Below are 15868 nucleotides of genomic sequence, written 5' to 3'. Positions count from 1 at the left end.
CCAACTGCTGCTGTTACGAGAGAGATTATGGGAGCAGCTGCTCACTTATCGTTAGTTCTACGTTCTTTTTATCATGTACCTGTATCTCGGTCAAAACATTTTGAAATTGGTCGTGTTTTAGCGCGCAGATTACTGGAAATGTGAATTAATTTTATCCTGAGGGTCCATCTCATCTGAATATAAGCGGAAGATGGCAGCACACTTAATAGTTCTCGGTTTAGAATTCCTGCTAAATATGTATTAACGGTATATCACTTCACTTTGGAGGTCGACCATAGGGATAAATTAACAAAGGGTCTACTTTTTGTTATTTCAACCTCTGGTAGAATCCTACTTTGCTAATCCATCAGGAATAGGAATTCTCCCTAAAACAGTCAAAGATCATGACAGTAGGAGATGTAAAATACGAAAAATAAATCAATAGTAAATCTAATGGCTGGTAACATAACACCCTCTGACATACACCCTTGCAGAGGATTTTAGTGCAAAATGTACGGACTCACTCCTATGCATGATATCAGCAGCAAAGATCCTCTATTCCTTCATTAGGAGTAAAGAGGAATGACGAACAACCGCAAGAACGACATGCGTTCCACGATATCTCGATTGGGAATGTTAATATGAGCCTGAATACGAAACATTTGACGATAAAATTAAAAAAGACTGAGACAGATTTAAAAAAATACTGCTTGCAATGTAAAATATAGAAATGTCTGAAACACGGGGAGTTATTTTGATTTGATTTAAAATTGGATATTTCTTAGCTTTTCTACATTATTATTTTAGAAAAACTGATTAGGAAGAAGGGTAGCATAAGGCGCGGGGATTTTTTATGGGAATATTGCGGGGCGTGTTGCATTTCCCAATGTAGGAGGGCCGGAGTTTGAAATTCAGTTGATAAATTATATTACGGACTGTGCATGAGGGAGTACGCGTAAGATAGGAAAATATTTGTCAAGGGTGACAATGAGTGGTGAAGATAGGGAAAATTTTACATTTGGGTAACTTGGAAGGTACCGGTGTGGATTTGTGGGCGATGGAGAATTTAGATAAGGATCCAGTGGATTTAAATGTGTGTAAATAAATTGAAGGCAGGTTTAAAAGTGAGGGAGGGACATTTATGTGATAAGTTTTCCGTTGTTTGGGGGGTGGTCAGAATGAAGAAGAGATCTGTTTGGGAGACAAAATTCGTGGTAAGTTGCATAGATGGAAGGGGATTAGCGAGTTTATGTCTTGGGAAGGTTATGGCGCGTGAAAGTGACGAATGATTTTTTATTTTAAAGGGACTCTTGGTATCGAGGTTAAGGAGACCGTTGTGTAAATTAGTGAGAAAGTTATCAAGGGCATTTGGATTACTGCTGATTCGGTGACCGTGGATGGAGAGTGAGAACGGAGAAAGCGTTTAGAGTGCCATAGGTGTCAGCTGGTATAGTGGATATACTGTTGTTTTTTGGTGGTTTTAATGTGGAAAGAGGTGCGTAATATTTGATTGGTGAGAGATATTTATTGATTTCGACGAAAGTGATTTCCGAGGAAGAGTTAGTGAAAGTCCGCAATCAATGCTGTGCGGCCAGCGTAGGTGTATATATCATTTATGTATCGATTTTAGAAGAGAGATTGCAGGAGGTAACAGGATATTTATATATTTATGTAAAGGGTCTCTCCCTAAAAGTAAGTAAAACGATTTTTCCTGGAGAAGCGGACGACTGTAATGGGATGATTTGTGGTGGGAAAAATGGTGTGAGGTCTTGGGGTGTGAGGAAAAGCAACACGACCCGCGTCAGTTACCTGCGGGCCGTTACAGTCTGCGGATCGCTGCTAGACTGAACTCCTGTTTGAGGGTCGCGTCACATATTCACGATGCCACTTTCCATAGAGCAATGACATGCGAAAAAACTTTGGGTTAAAGTCGATAAATCGGGTTCGGAGACCTTGCCCATGGTTAAGGATGCTTATGGAGATGATGAAATGTCCCAAGTGATGATTTTCTGCTTGCACAGAATTTTCTGGGAAGGTAACGAGAAGGTTGACGATGGGGAATGCCCTGGACATGCATCAACAACAAAATGTGATGAAAATGTACAAAAAGTGAGACACATGCTCAATTCCGATTAACCCTCCAAGTATCAGGTGTTATTAGAGTGCAATATTCATAAATCCACAGTGCATTGCATTCTTCCAGATGTTTTAGCCATAGGAGAAGAAAGGTGTGCCAAAATGGTCCCCAGGTGCTGTCGGAAGACAGTTCGTCTGAAAATCTTATCTTGGACCTCTTAGACCACCGTGAGAGAGCCCCAAATTGTTAAAAATAGATGGTTATTGGTGACGAGGCATGGGCTTTTGAGTACGACCTAAGTACAACCCTTTGTGTACCATTTTGGACCACTGGATTATGTCACAAGGCCGTGACGAGGTGCCTGAACGAGATTCCCCTCGACAGATTCCAAGAAGCGTATCAGAAGCGTAGCAGAGGTGCTGACATCGGTGTATTGATACAGATGGGTATTGTTTTGAAGAGTTTTAGTATCTTGTACCTATTTTGTAGTTTTAGTACCAGGATTCATTCTAATTATTTTTTGGGAAAAAAGATACATGCATCTAAGTATATTGTTGACATATATATATATATATATAATATATATTTCTCGTATCTCTCCGTCTTCTTTTCAATTTTTTCACTCTTATTTTTGAATACTTTCGCGATACTATTATGAAAAAACAAATGTGCATGTTACCAGCAGACAACTTACAAGCAGTCTAAGCAAAATAATGTTGATATTTTGGTAAATGTTAATGGTTGTTCCTAAAATCATCAAGAAAGGGTCTAACAATAGCCACAAGATAAAATGTTGTAGCAAAATTAATGGTCCTAGGCACAAAAATTAAAAAAATAATTGTTTTGTGAAAATGAAGTTTAAAAAATAAACATGTGTATGTCTACGATCATAGCAGATGCGTATGAAATTTATGTTTTGTAAGACAAAATCACAGGAAATTGTGAAAGTTGATGGAAAAACTTTCCAAGGAATGCCGGAACTCGGTATCTAAAAGCACTTATAAAGTGCAACAAGAATTTTTTAGTGACATTCAGAAATATATTGACACAACATAATAAATATATTTAAAAAATAATTTATGGATCAGGCGGTAAAGAATATTTGAATTAGATTGTCTTAATTCAGGTGTTATTGGACCCTAATACATAGTCATACATAGTCTCTTTAATTAGTAATTATCACAGTGACGTGTCGTGGACCATAGTGGATCTATTTAAATTTATTGTAGTACCCTTTGCCCAAATATTTCACCAAGTTCTGACTATCCTGGTCTGTCATTGTTATCACTGTTCATATAGCTGTGGAATCCTGCATTGAATGCTTACCTATGTATAAGCAAAGCTAAGGATAGGTCATGAGCTTTCATAATGATGGATCGTGAAGATGCCTTCCGAGGCTTTGCTCGGGGCTGTACCTCATATAGAAATCCCTCGTTGGAAATACCTTTCCGCTCTCCACAATTAAAACCTTTGTCAAGTTCGCTTTCCATTTACTCCTCGGAAGATCATAGCGCTTGATACTGTGAAGGCGTCACGAAACCTTTTTACGGTTTCATGTAAAATTCTTCAAGCGTACTCGCCGCCCTGGGGCAATTTCTCGTCGTGAGGTTTCGGAATGGGTTCTCTAGATGAGACCGGTTATCATTCATCAATGGGTTTCATATTATTGCGGGAATTTTTCATAATACTCTGAGGGTAGTTGATATCTCGAAGGACATCCTGAAATTACATATATTTCCAAATGCTATCAACATCTACATAATATCGAGAAAACTACCGGGAAGATGTGTGGCAGGGGGTGTGCCCACTCCAGCCATACAGATTACACGAAGAGTTAAATCATGCATGAGACAGCATGCAACCTGGATGTTAGGCTAAATATTAATGTTAGACTTGACTAGTTGAGTACACATTATGGTGACCACTAAAAAACTAGTTCATAAGTTAGCTCACATGGTAGGTGGTAGCCACTCGAGCGAAAAAGAAAAAGTACACTTACATGTATTTACATAGGCACACAAACAAAGATGCATACATTCATATGCATATCCATCCATATCCAGTCGCTAGTCCAAATTTCAAATCTATGGTTCCTTTATAATGAAATTTAGGTTAAATTTTGTCCGAATCTTAACAGTATTCCCAGTTGGATCATCAAAGGGACATCATCGATGAGACGGAGAGGATAAGTCAAGGATTTTATATAAATAGATTTCAATTCTCCTTAAGGAAATACGGTGTTGGGTGAAAGAATGGAGGACACTATTTGCCTTATGAGTTTCAGGTATCCAACTGAATTCTGTGATTTAACTTTTATAGCCATGGATTGCTTATATTTGTTGTATTAGGTTGCAATACTGAAGTAAAATTAGAGATGAGTCGAATGATCAGTTAATAGGCATTATTGTCTTTGAATTTTATTGTCCCACCTATCGTATTTGGGAACACGTGCTATTAATTAACTGTGGGCCATTTTAAGAGGTTGCTCCATAAATTCGTAATATATTGTGGCATATTCTGTGTCTGTGAAACGCAAAGCCTTTCTCATTTTTCTACCAATTTAGTTAACCAGCCGTCCAAGGAATCGCAGCCACTTTCAAGGCCTTTACTGAATATTTTAGAGACCTGGAATGATGATTTATCACAAGCAAACGAAAGCGATGAGATCATTAAGAGATGGGCTGATGGCAAAATCAAAGTGAAAAGGAAAAAATAGAGCAGGTTGAGCACCTCACTTCTTTGGGTATATACTTAGGATGAAAATCAGCAGTGAGCCGGGTGTCAGGATAACAAATATATTGGAAAAAAGAGGGAGGTATTGCTGAAAAATAAACATAGAATGTACGTGTGAAGAAGTTATTTTAAAATGATGTGAACGATTTGAAACGAACCCTCATCTTTGATAAAAAAAGAGATGCGTGAGCTACGAAAAACTCAGTCTAGAGAAATTAAAATAATCAGAGAGTAAGCCAATTAAGTGTGAGGCATGGATAGAGGAATGGAGCAAGAGAGACAAATCAGAATGAATCAGAAAAAGAGACTTCTGGAGACCTTAAATCCAAATGGGATTTCTCATGGTGAGTTATGACAAAGTACAAGGAAGAGCTGTAAAAGTACCGTAGTAAAAATTGGAATAAGAATAGAAATTTATAAGGAATAAAGAGGTAAAAAGCGTGTGAAGCTGAAAAACGATTGCGTATGAAGTATGTTGAAGTTCTAAGGTAACCTAATTATTTTCTCAGCCCTGGGAATATATAGAAGGTGTCTTTGAGCTTAAAATACGCTGGAAACTATAATAAATGCAAGACAAAGATGGTTGTACTATACAGTGCACAGCGTTTACTACATACGAGGAAAGCGACTAATAACGATGGCGCAATGGTTAGGTCAGAAAAACCTTGAGGCAATTAAGGAAATGGTATTCAAAACATTAAAAACGCCATGAAAATGGGATAAGAAGCATTTGAAAATGTACGGGAAAAATAATCGTGCAAAGCGCCCTATCAAACTTTAGAAGAAAAATTCTGTCCGATTAATTGGAGGATGGACTTAATGATTCTCGGTCATACATCAGGGAGTTACATGGATTACGTTCAAGCATTGAGTCCCTTAATGACCACAAAAAATAAACAGACAGCCCACAAAATGCTCGAATGTTCTAAATAATTTCTTTAATTTACTAAATAATTTAATTCACTCACGACACATTATACCCAGTGAAGTTCCCACGAAGGACAGATCAATTAGAAAGATGTGTGACGTACGCAGCAACTCTTACACATTAGAACAAATCAATCGCCAGTTCAATGAGTATTCCTGAAAGAGTTCTGAGGGAGTCCGCACCCAAAATTACGCTCCTCTTATAATGCATACATATTTAGCAAATCGATTTTAGAAGGCGTAGCCCTCCTGGACTAGAAAATAACTAACATGACACTTATCTTTTAAAGCGGGAATAAATGAGACTCCAGTAATTACCGTCCTATTTCCTTAACCTCCCTCCTTTGTAAAATACTTTAGCATATCATTTTTAGCCACGCAAAAGAGAGTGTCAGGCATGGGTACAGGTGAAAATTGAAGCGTGATGGGTATGGGTACGGGTGAAGATAGAAGTGTGACAGATATTTTGGAGTAATTAGGTTGGGAGGCCCTTAATACACGAAAAAAGCAGGCATACCTAAGCTTTTAGAAAGGTACGAAACACCTCAGTGTGCTTGTGACACCAAGGGAATTATTATGGAAAAAAATTTCAATGGTAGATTCAATCACTGGGATAAAATTAGAGGGACACCATCACCGACAGTTCCAAGTACTTGTTCCTCCCTCACAATATGCAGTTATGAAAAATTTGAATACAAGCACCCAAATACATTTGCTTAAAGACAAGATTTTAATAATTTAGTCAATTTTTGCATGGTGTATATAAGTATGTTGTGTCCATGGGTACGAGTGTATTGAGCTAATATATTTCCATGCATGTTTAAACTAATAGTTTGGTGGTAATAGTAGGTTACATTACACCCCCCGCCACACGTCGTTGGGGCGGCCTGCGGAGTTTGATACAAATTTAGATGAGACTGCAACTCATCGAGTACTGCGATTTCTAATGTGGATGCACCCCCTGCCAATGGCTTTAAGGGTATCATGTTGGTGTAAGTGCTTACGTTGGCGCGCAGCCTCATTGGTTCACCACCTGTCTCTACTTGCTTCGCCGACACCATCCACAGGATCCCTCGCCGCTATACATTCTCGCATTTTCGTGTCCCTCCCACGCCCGCACTGGTCCGACCACTTTCCCTCTCCTTCGGTACTCACCATGACGCTTGGACGAGATGACATAGTCGCGTCTCCCGCTCCGACCACGATGACTTGTTTCAATCCTTGCGGCCAGAGTGATCAAAATCTCCCCCCTTACCCTCCTCTTCCCCGAGGCCGGCCGGAAAAAAGTGTGTCGCAAAATAACAATGGAAAACAAACACCAAGTCCGGAAAAAGTAAAATGTACCTGCAACTTCTTAGCGTGTAACCTGTGCGCGAAAGTTTTCTCTGGGCGGTGCTCGCAAACGTTTTCAAAGTGCGTTTTTATTTTATTGTTTTTCAGCCCGTTCAGGGCGGTGAAAGGATTGGAGAAGGGTGATAACCATACGTATATTACAAAATTTTCGCATATATCAGCCGATGCCGTGAAAATATTTGGCTTGCGTAGTGATTTAGCTTGACAACGCCTTTTCGAGTGCCAAACACCTGTTTCTCCTTGAAATATCTGCAATCAATGCTCACGAAAAACCAATGCCAAAGTATTTGTAATTAATTATTAATAATGATCTTTAGTTGAACATTGACTAGAGATAACGTTGATTAAGTCCTTAACGTAGCATTCACTTGCTCACTTTTCAGCTCACGTCACTTGCATTGTAATTTGTAATTTTCTTTCTGTGATGCTCAGCATTGCTCAAAGTTTAAACGGGATCCGCGAATAGGTCCTCTTGTTTAATCCGTGGTTAAAGTTTTACGCTCACCAAGAAAAATTATTTGATTCCTTACATGCCCACAGTTTGAGATCATTTCGTAATGGTGGGAAAATATTACTTCATTTCAACGAACGACTCAACGTAACTTTTAGTTTGATTGCATGATACTAATTCAAGCACAATGATAATAAATTCTCATCCGTCAGTAATGGGATGTCAGATGTAAAAAGCCTGAATTTATTTTATGGGTAAATAGATCGGTAAGAAAAATTGCGAAGCAAAACAAAAATTATGTTAGAGATTATGTAAATCTTTCAACTGCAAGTACAATATATAGTACCTATGAGTGTCCAGTAATACGAAATCAAAATGCTGTCCCACTGGGCGTGCTTTAGATTGGCGTGAATTCGAATACAATGTTTGAATAAACTAACAATCATTTTACTAGTCACGAAATGGGCACTGATAGGATATATTATAAATTGATACGTCGAGGTTTAGGAAGGGAGATGATAGCATATTATCACCATTAACTTTTAGATATTACGCGTCGTTGGAGGCTTTATATGCAGTCCGTTAACCTGATGAATGGATGATTCTGGGCTTAAATCAATATTTGCCTCTGGACCCTTATGTCTACATTAGAGTTTCTGATTTTCGGCATTTTCATAATTTTTTAGGAAATCGCAGGTGGTGCAGGAAAATGAACTTGTTGCCCTCAGCTGAACTTGTGCTGTTGATAAACTTTAAGAATTAATGTACGAAATGAATTCCACCCATGGTTATCTACATTTAAATACACAAAACCCACCAAGCAACTGTAGTAATGTGCGGCGGAGGATGTTAGGCCGCCAGCCAGTCATTTTTAAGCAACCAAAACACTTTTTTGATAACTGCGGTGATAACTACACACGAACAGCAGAACTGAACGTAAAAGAGGTCAAGAATTCTTCATTACATTAGCTTCATTACAATTCATTTCAATGACACAGAATTTAACAATCTAACACCATATGTATGCATTGTTTTTATCTGTTTAAAACGTGGTATGTAATTTCTTTAATATCAGATGCTATTCTCGGAAAGTATAAGGTATTATTAGAAAGTGTGATCGCAAAATTCTAATCCAAGTTTCCAAGGAAAGATAAATGTTCAGGACAGCTTTAATGCCGCATAGAAACATCTGAAACGTAGAAGGAACCAGAATATTCGGAAAATTGATTTGAATCATAAAATTTTATGGTGTTCAAATTTAAGATTTTAGGACAATGAAAGGAAGGACGCTAGGGATATAAGCCAAATTTCACTGTCATTCTCCATTGTGCAACGTTCTCCGTGCAGTGATGACCTTAGCCTAGCGATACCAAAGTTTTGGGTGTCTATAATTTTCTTTTAATGAGATATTTCGAATGGGAATTGAATTTTCTTGTGCTGAAGGGGAACAAAGAGTTGGCTTTGAGGTTAGAAATGGAGTTCCCGCATTGCCTAGAGCTTTACAAAACAAAAGTTTGTATGAATGGTTTCTGATATCTTATAGACTACGCACATTTTGTACCCTTGACGTTGGATTTAATATTTTATCCGTATTACACTTTAATTAGTTGTTTTAATTCTAAAATATAAGTTCACTTACATAACAAATTAATCTGAAAAATGCATGCTAAGCAAATTGGCGCAAATCAGTTCCATTTCCGTAAAGTTACTGCGTTTTGAATGTGAAAGGAATTTATTGATCATGGTTACGAGAAAAACTATTTAATAATACATTTAATGTTTGTGAGTATCTACACCCCGGTGCTTAAATGCAAGGGTAATGATAGAGATTTAAAGGTTAAAATAAGATCTAATGCAAACACAATCTTGATTTTCCTGAGCTGGGATGGGGACCTCTTCATAATTTTCCCGCTTTTAACCACTTACTTAAAAGTGACCTGGATGTTAAATGTGCGCAAAGACGAACACCCACTAGTTTTATTCTATGGTTAACTATGGACAAACAAAATTTCGATGCATTAAAAAATTATGTAACTGATTAGGAAAATCTTGCAAAGGCTAGATCATTTAGCTCTGCAAGTAAAATGTATTAGAGGTAATTAAAAATACATCCGCTCCCTTTATCAGGTATTGATTCTCCAATTTATTCGGGGGCGCGCAATGCCATGGGCAAAATTTAGGTTAAAATGAAGGAAGAAGAGTAGGAAAAATTCATATCATGCATTTCAACATAAATGTTAAACACGTTCCCTTCATAAGGATACAAAAAATACCACATGGAACATTACAAAGAAATTAAAATCAGAACGATTGAACACACTTGGAGACTAAATGGATTTCTTATTATGCTAACGGAAATGAACATAGCAGTGGATGTCCCATAAGTATAGCCAAGAGACAAATACCATACGTCAACAAATCAAAGCGACATGTGAGGAGGGGATTCAGCATTGGATAGTTTAGAATAGTCGGGGGAAACCAACCAAACTTTGAATTAATTGTGACAGAGGACAAAACTTGAGAATGTTCAACACGTCGTATTGCATTGACAAATTTGGATCCAAGCCCGTGAATCCGTGTATCAATAAGCTGATTAAGTGGACTCTCCCGTCTCTAATGATCAGGAAAGAATGACTATATCATGGTAATTCGATAAACACCCACGTTTTTCCTGAGTGGTTTCAACCTGATATTGTGGATATTTCAGGCTCTTGAGGAAACGCTGCCTGCCAATCTGGTTCCTGGGGTCGATCAAATTTCTCTTCATGCCGACCAAGACCTTATGTTGTGCATGAATATTTTCCCCATGCCTTCGCTATAGTAACAAAAACGAAGGTCTCCATCAGCGGGAAGCCCTGATCCCAGAACTCCGATTTGTGTAGAAATGAGATACATAGAGGCTGAGTGGGCGATATTTTAACCGAAAAACTTTCCCCCACCAATTAATCAATGAAAATAGTCAACTTTGGTGGAGAACTGTACAAGATCCGAGGGGCAGCTTAAGGTATCTGCACGCGATTTATTCATTTTAGCAGACAAAAATAATTTAAAGATTAAATTTCTACCACTATATTTTTCGAAATGGGTCAATGGAGTCCTAACTTTATGCACTGCTAATGATAAAATCTGTATACTCCTGTGCTTCTATATTTATGCATATAAATTAGATTTTGATGGGCGAAATGGAACAGATTTTTAATTTCTACAGCCGTTATTCATGATACGCCTGAAAAAAATTAGGCATGTATATATTTTAATGACCACCTAATACCCTTCACTTCAGCAATTACTGATATTAAAAAATGAAGATGTTTCCTGACTATGGCGTAGTAATCTAATAAAGAGGAAGTTAAGATACTGGCGGTGTGGTCCCGGGATCAAATTTCGGCACTACCTACTTCAAACCAAGGCGCTTTTGTTACTTACGAGATTTTATGGTGAAGGTCATATGTCACTGGGAAAAGAACTGATCCTCTTCTGTGAATGTGCGAATTCCAATCGTTAAAAATCTTTTTCGTAGTGAGTTTTACATTACACCACAAATATCAACTGCCGGTTTGATTAAGAAAAAAATAAAATTACTTTTAATTATAAGTATAATAAATATACTAATAATCATTAGCACGAGAGGAAAATAGATTGTGCGACTCAATCTGGTTATGCATAAAAAAACTTGTGTCTAACATATAATAAAATGAGACTAAAGACCCTGTGCAAAAAAATGAATAATACACATCTATTTACTACCCCGCAAGCCGCCGCAAGGGCGTGTGGCGGGGGGTGTTAGGTCACCACCCGCAATTAAGAAAAAAACCGCATGCAAAAGCCACAAATTTATATCGTACAGTCCACAAACAAAACGTGGTATACATTCATGCAAAATCCCTTTCACCCCACACAAACTACCAGCCCAAAAAAACTGCAAACACACAAACTACCAACTAACATACACATGCACCTTCAAATACAATACTTGTATACCTGGTATCTTTGCAATGTATAATTTTGTTTCGACATATAAATTAAATGTTTTTAATATTTCTAAAGTGACTTCGGATTCTTACTATTATGATTCCTGATTGTTCGGGGAAAGAATGAGTATTTGTATCTATCTGTACTGGGTTCGATCTCCCTTATTTTATCTTTGTGGTCTGATCTACCTAAGTATTGTGGGGCCATTATAATTCCTTTAGTAAAACTCGTTTGTTCTGAACCTTTCTAAAAGTCTCGCTTGTTCTCTTCGTATTTCAAGTGGCTCCCAGCCTAAATCCCCTAAGAGACCTGTCACACTTGTGTTATTATTACAACAATTTTTGACGAAGATGGCGGATTCTCTCTGGACTTTATCTAATTCTTTTGCAAAATTTTCTCCCAAGGATCCAAAATATTTGCGTCATATTCCAAATGAGGTTTATAATATAAAATTCAGATGGACCGATTTACCGTATTACATAACTCTATATATATAAGTAACATACCTGAACACTCAACCTGTGTACTGGCGAATGTATATGGCTCATGTGAGTTGCTTAAAAAAAGGTTTCCCTAGAGGCTAGAAAAATAAAAATACGTGAAAAATCTCCCGCAATGCGGTAAGCAAATGCCACATGTTACGAGGCATTCAAGCAATGTGTCAAGACCTGGACCACCGGTTATGGTTTCCCCGGGTGTTGGCCTTCAACATGGAACAATCACCCAAAATAAACTGGGATGTAAAACTAAAAAAAACGAACGAACTGATTTAGGACTCCACAGCGAAGTCATTGGAGAGCGACGTCCCCATGCCTCCCACACACAACACGCACATGCACCCACCCCGACTATCCTACCCCTCACCTTCGACGATCTCTCACCTTTTGACTCGAACAAAGTAGCTCGAAGAGCATAGAAAGAACACGCCCCATTCGCGGGACTCCGACCGCCTTAGGGGGAAGCGTTGGAGACTTCAACGCGCGGCGCACGGGAGACTTGAACGCCCGACTTTGGATCATGGGCGTCCCTCACCCCAGTACCCGTCCTCCGAGTCATGGGGGGGATATAGGGATAGGGGGTAGCGGCAACAGTGAACCAAGAGGAGGAGGGGACGCGTGTAAAAAATGAATGGAAAAAACCGAATAAAATGTGGTGAAGGGGTTTTAGTCGAAAGAGCATTGTGGGGTGGTTCAAAGGGTCGTGAGGCACGGAGGGCGGGGCCGGACGCCTAAGGGTATGAAGCGGCGGGTGGGTTGGGGCTTATGCCGGGGAGGTAAAGAACCTGTTATGTGGCTCGAGGACAATTCAAAAGCGGGCTGCGAGAGAAGGGGAAGGGGTGAGAACGCTCTGTGGGGTGTGCGGAGGAGGTGTGTGTGCGTGTGTGATAGAGAGAGAGGGAGAGGGTGGGTGGGTGGGGTGTGGGAAAAGGTTAGACTCAAGGTGGTGGAAGGGAGTCCGCACCTTCCTTACATGCGTCTTTTCCCTTCCCTCCTTCTTCGATGGGGAGGGAGGAGGTGATGGAAAGGACGGAAGGGGATAGAGAGACAGACAGAAGGGGTTACGGCAGAACGGGGCTTGTTTTTCGGTGAAAGTAGAACAAAAAAGGAGAGTGAGCTAATGCCCCAAACCCCGTCTCCGAGTTTAAAAACACCACCTCCGTCTCCCGGTCTCTGGGCCGGAGGGTCCCCGCTACGCACAGGAGTAAAACAACCATCCCAACCAACCCTTCCTTCCCAACGGAATTGATTACCCTCTCCCCCTCTCCCTCCGACCTCCCACTCCTCACCGGCCCCGCCCGCCTTGCAAGAGAACGCGACCCCGTACCTCACCCCGCGGCTCCCAGTCTCCCGTCCCACCGTGCTATTCGTCCCATGCCTGTTACCAAACGCACCGGCGAACCTCTACCTTTCCCAAGGGACTCCACCTACGTCGACGGCCGCCCAAAAATGGATTCACCAATTCAAAATGGGGTACAAAAGGAGGGAAAAGGGTGTGGGGCATGCATTGGAATGGGTTGGAGGGGAGCAAGGCAGAGAGAGGGCGGTCGCATTCATTGGAAGGTGACTTTGGAGGCTGGTATCCGAAGGTATATATAGGGTACCTAGTAGTCGAACAGTCATCTTGGAAAAAGAACGAGAGTAAGCAAGTTCTTTAGCAGTCGTCAAGACAATCCACAAAACTTCCTTCGCAATGGCCTTCAAGGTAAGGCGGGACAGTGAACTACTGAAACTTCCTCTTATCGTGGGGGTGTTCCGTTACTGATCTGGGATATTGGCGCTATCGGTCCGTGATTCCCACAGGATTAGTTGTATGTATGTTAAGCTGTCTCGAAAGGAAGCCAGGGAGTGCAGTCTCCTTAGCAACGTGTTCTTCGGAAATATTCATTTCGCTGTCAGATTTATTTGTTAAGTATTTGGAAAATATTTCTTACTCATTTTTAACAGACATGAAAATTTATACCGTACTCGAGGTATACTTTCCAAGTACTTACTTTCCGTTCCATTCACTTAATTTCATTTAATATTCAGGCAACTGTGTCCTTAAAATTTTTCATGTACTAATTTTCAAGCATTTAAATCCCTAATCAGGAGATAATTCGATTTTCATGTCAAAATTCGGGTTTGAAAGGGATTAAGAATAGTTACTATACGGTTAGAAGTATAGGATTAGAAGTACTTCAACTTAATTTTTTAACATTAGATATCAGTTAACCTTCATTGATACGTTTAGAGCCGGCGAAGTATACTGTAACAATTGTATTCTAAGTTTGTAAGATTGTAGGTTTTTTTAGATTATATTTTGGTACTTCCATTACATCTTACTTGATATTCGGCCCCAGTAATTCAAATATGCACGTAAATTATCATGTAAATTCACTTTATCAGAAACGGTACTTAAAAAATATCTTTCCAAAGCAATCACGAATAAATAGAGGCTAGTAATATTTTTCTCTCATTAGGTGAAATACCTTGATTTTTGTCTATTGATGAAGGAAATTTCTTTAAGTTTTCCAGCTGTGCTCAGTCACTGATAAACTGCGAGGATTTTCTCCTCTTATGATTTAATCAGAGAATACTGTATTTACGTACTGTAACTACTCAGTATACCGTACGATGTTTTTCCAAGCTTTCTGTGCTCAGTCACGGATAAACTGTGAGGATTTTCTCCTCTTATGATTTAATCAGAGAATCAGAGAATACTGCATTTACGTACTGTAACTACTCAGTATACCGTACGATGTTTTTCCAAGCTTTCTATGCACTTCCCTTCATAACCTGAAACACATTGTAAACCACTTCAAGTTGGACTTCGGGCTAAGCTGATCTTTTTGTCATTTGGAACTTGAGGGCGTTTCCCGAGCACTATCAAGGATAGTTATTTCTTGAAAAGGAGCAATAATTGAACGTGCTATAATTTCTACTCCACTTTGTTTATTCCACAGTACGTCATCCTCGCCGCCGTGTTGGCTGTCGCCAACGCTGGCTACCTCGGCGCCCCCGCCGTCGCCTACCACGGTGCTGCTGCTTACGCAGCCCCCGTTGCCTACGGACACGGTGGTGTGGCCGTCGCCACCCCTGCCATCACCTCCCAGCACCAGAACACCCTCAGGAGCTACGGAAACCTTGGACAGGTCTCTACCTACTCCAAGACCATCGACACCCCCTACTCCTCCGTCCGCAAGTCTGACGTCAGAGTGAGCAACGACGCTCTTGCCTACGCACCCGCTGCCTACCACGGCGCTGCCTACGCCGCCCCCGCCTACCACGGTGCCTACGCCGCCCCCGCTTACCGCGCCGCCTACGCCGCCCCCGCCGTCGCCCACGGAGGTCTCCTCGGCGTCGCCTACTCTGCTGCCCCCACCGTCGCCCATATGGCTTTCAACGGATACGGAATCAACTACGCCTACTAAACACAATCTAGTTCAAACACCTCCACAGCACCCAACGAAACCCCAAATCCAAAGTTATGTCTCAGTGTTTTGTCACTACTCTTTCGGACTGGGATCGAGTCACCCGATCGAATGTAAATCGCCGTTAATTTATGACCTATTTTAATTATAAAATAAAATATTTCAATAATTAAATCTGCTATGCCTATTATTCGCATTGAATACCTTTTCCCTCAACCAAATATTTCCATGGTAATAAGATTCCTTCCATGAGAGAATATCACATCTATATCAGCTTCTTAAGCTAATGACAGATGCCGCGGCACAGGTCTCCTTTCGTCCGTGATACCCTTGGCTCTCGCGAATGAAAAATTAATCGGTCACTGTGAGGTATTTCCTAAGGAAAACCATTAGTTTCTGTATGAAAATATTCGGATCTTCATCGTGGTTCATATGTATAAAGAAATTGTGCGTAGGAAATTCATAA

The 15868-nt window shown here is 40.0% G+C and overlaps 1 protein-coding gene across 1 annotated transcript; it reads left to right on the top strand.

Annotated features, from left to right (window-relative positions):
• The first annotated feature begins 13638 nt into the window (after positions 1-13638).
• On the top strand, positions 13639-15519 carry LOC139694055 (cuticle protein 76-like). The gene is made up of 2 exons (XM_071592475.1): positions 13639-13694; positions 14935-15519. The coding sequence occupies exons 1-2, from the start codon at positions 13683-13685 to the stop codon at positions 15400-15402; spliced, it is 480 nt and encodes a 159-aa protein (XP_071448576.1). The 5' UTR covers positions 13639-13682; the 3' UTR covers positions 15403-15519.
• Positions 15520-15868: the final 349 nt, after the last annotated feature.

This window comes from Hetaerina americana, unplaced genomic scaffold (genome assembly GCF_022747635.1).
Source record: "Hetaerina americana unplaced genomic scaffold, ioHetAmer1.1.p SCAF_5, whole genome shotgun sequence".
In the NCBI taxonomy this organism is placed as follows: Eukaryota; Metazoa; Arthropoda; class Insecta; order Odonata; family Calopterygidae; genus Hetaerina; species Hetaerina americana.
The sequence above is the reverse complement of the archived record's forward strand: the minus strand, read 5'-3'. Positions and strand labels throughout refer to the sequence as shown.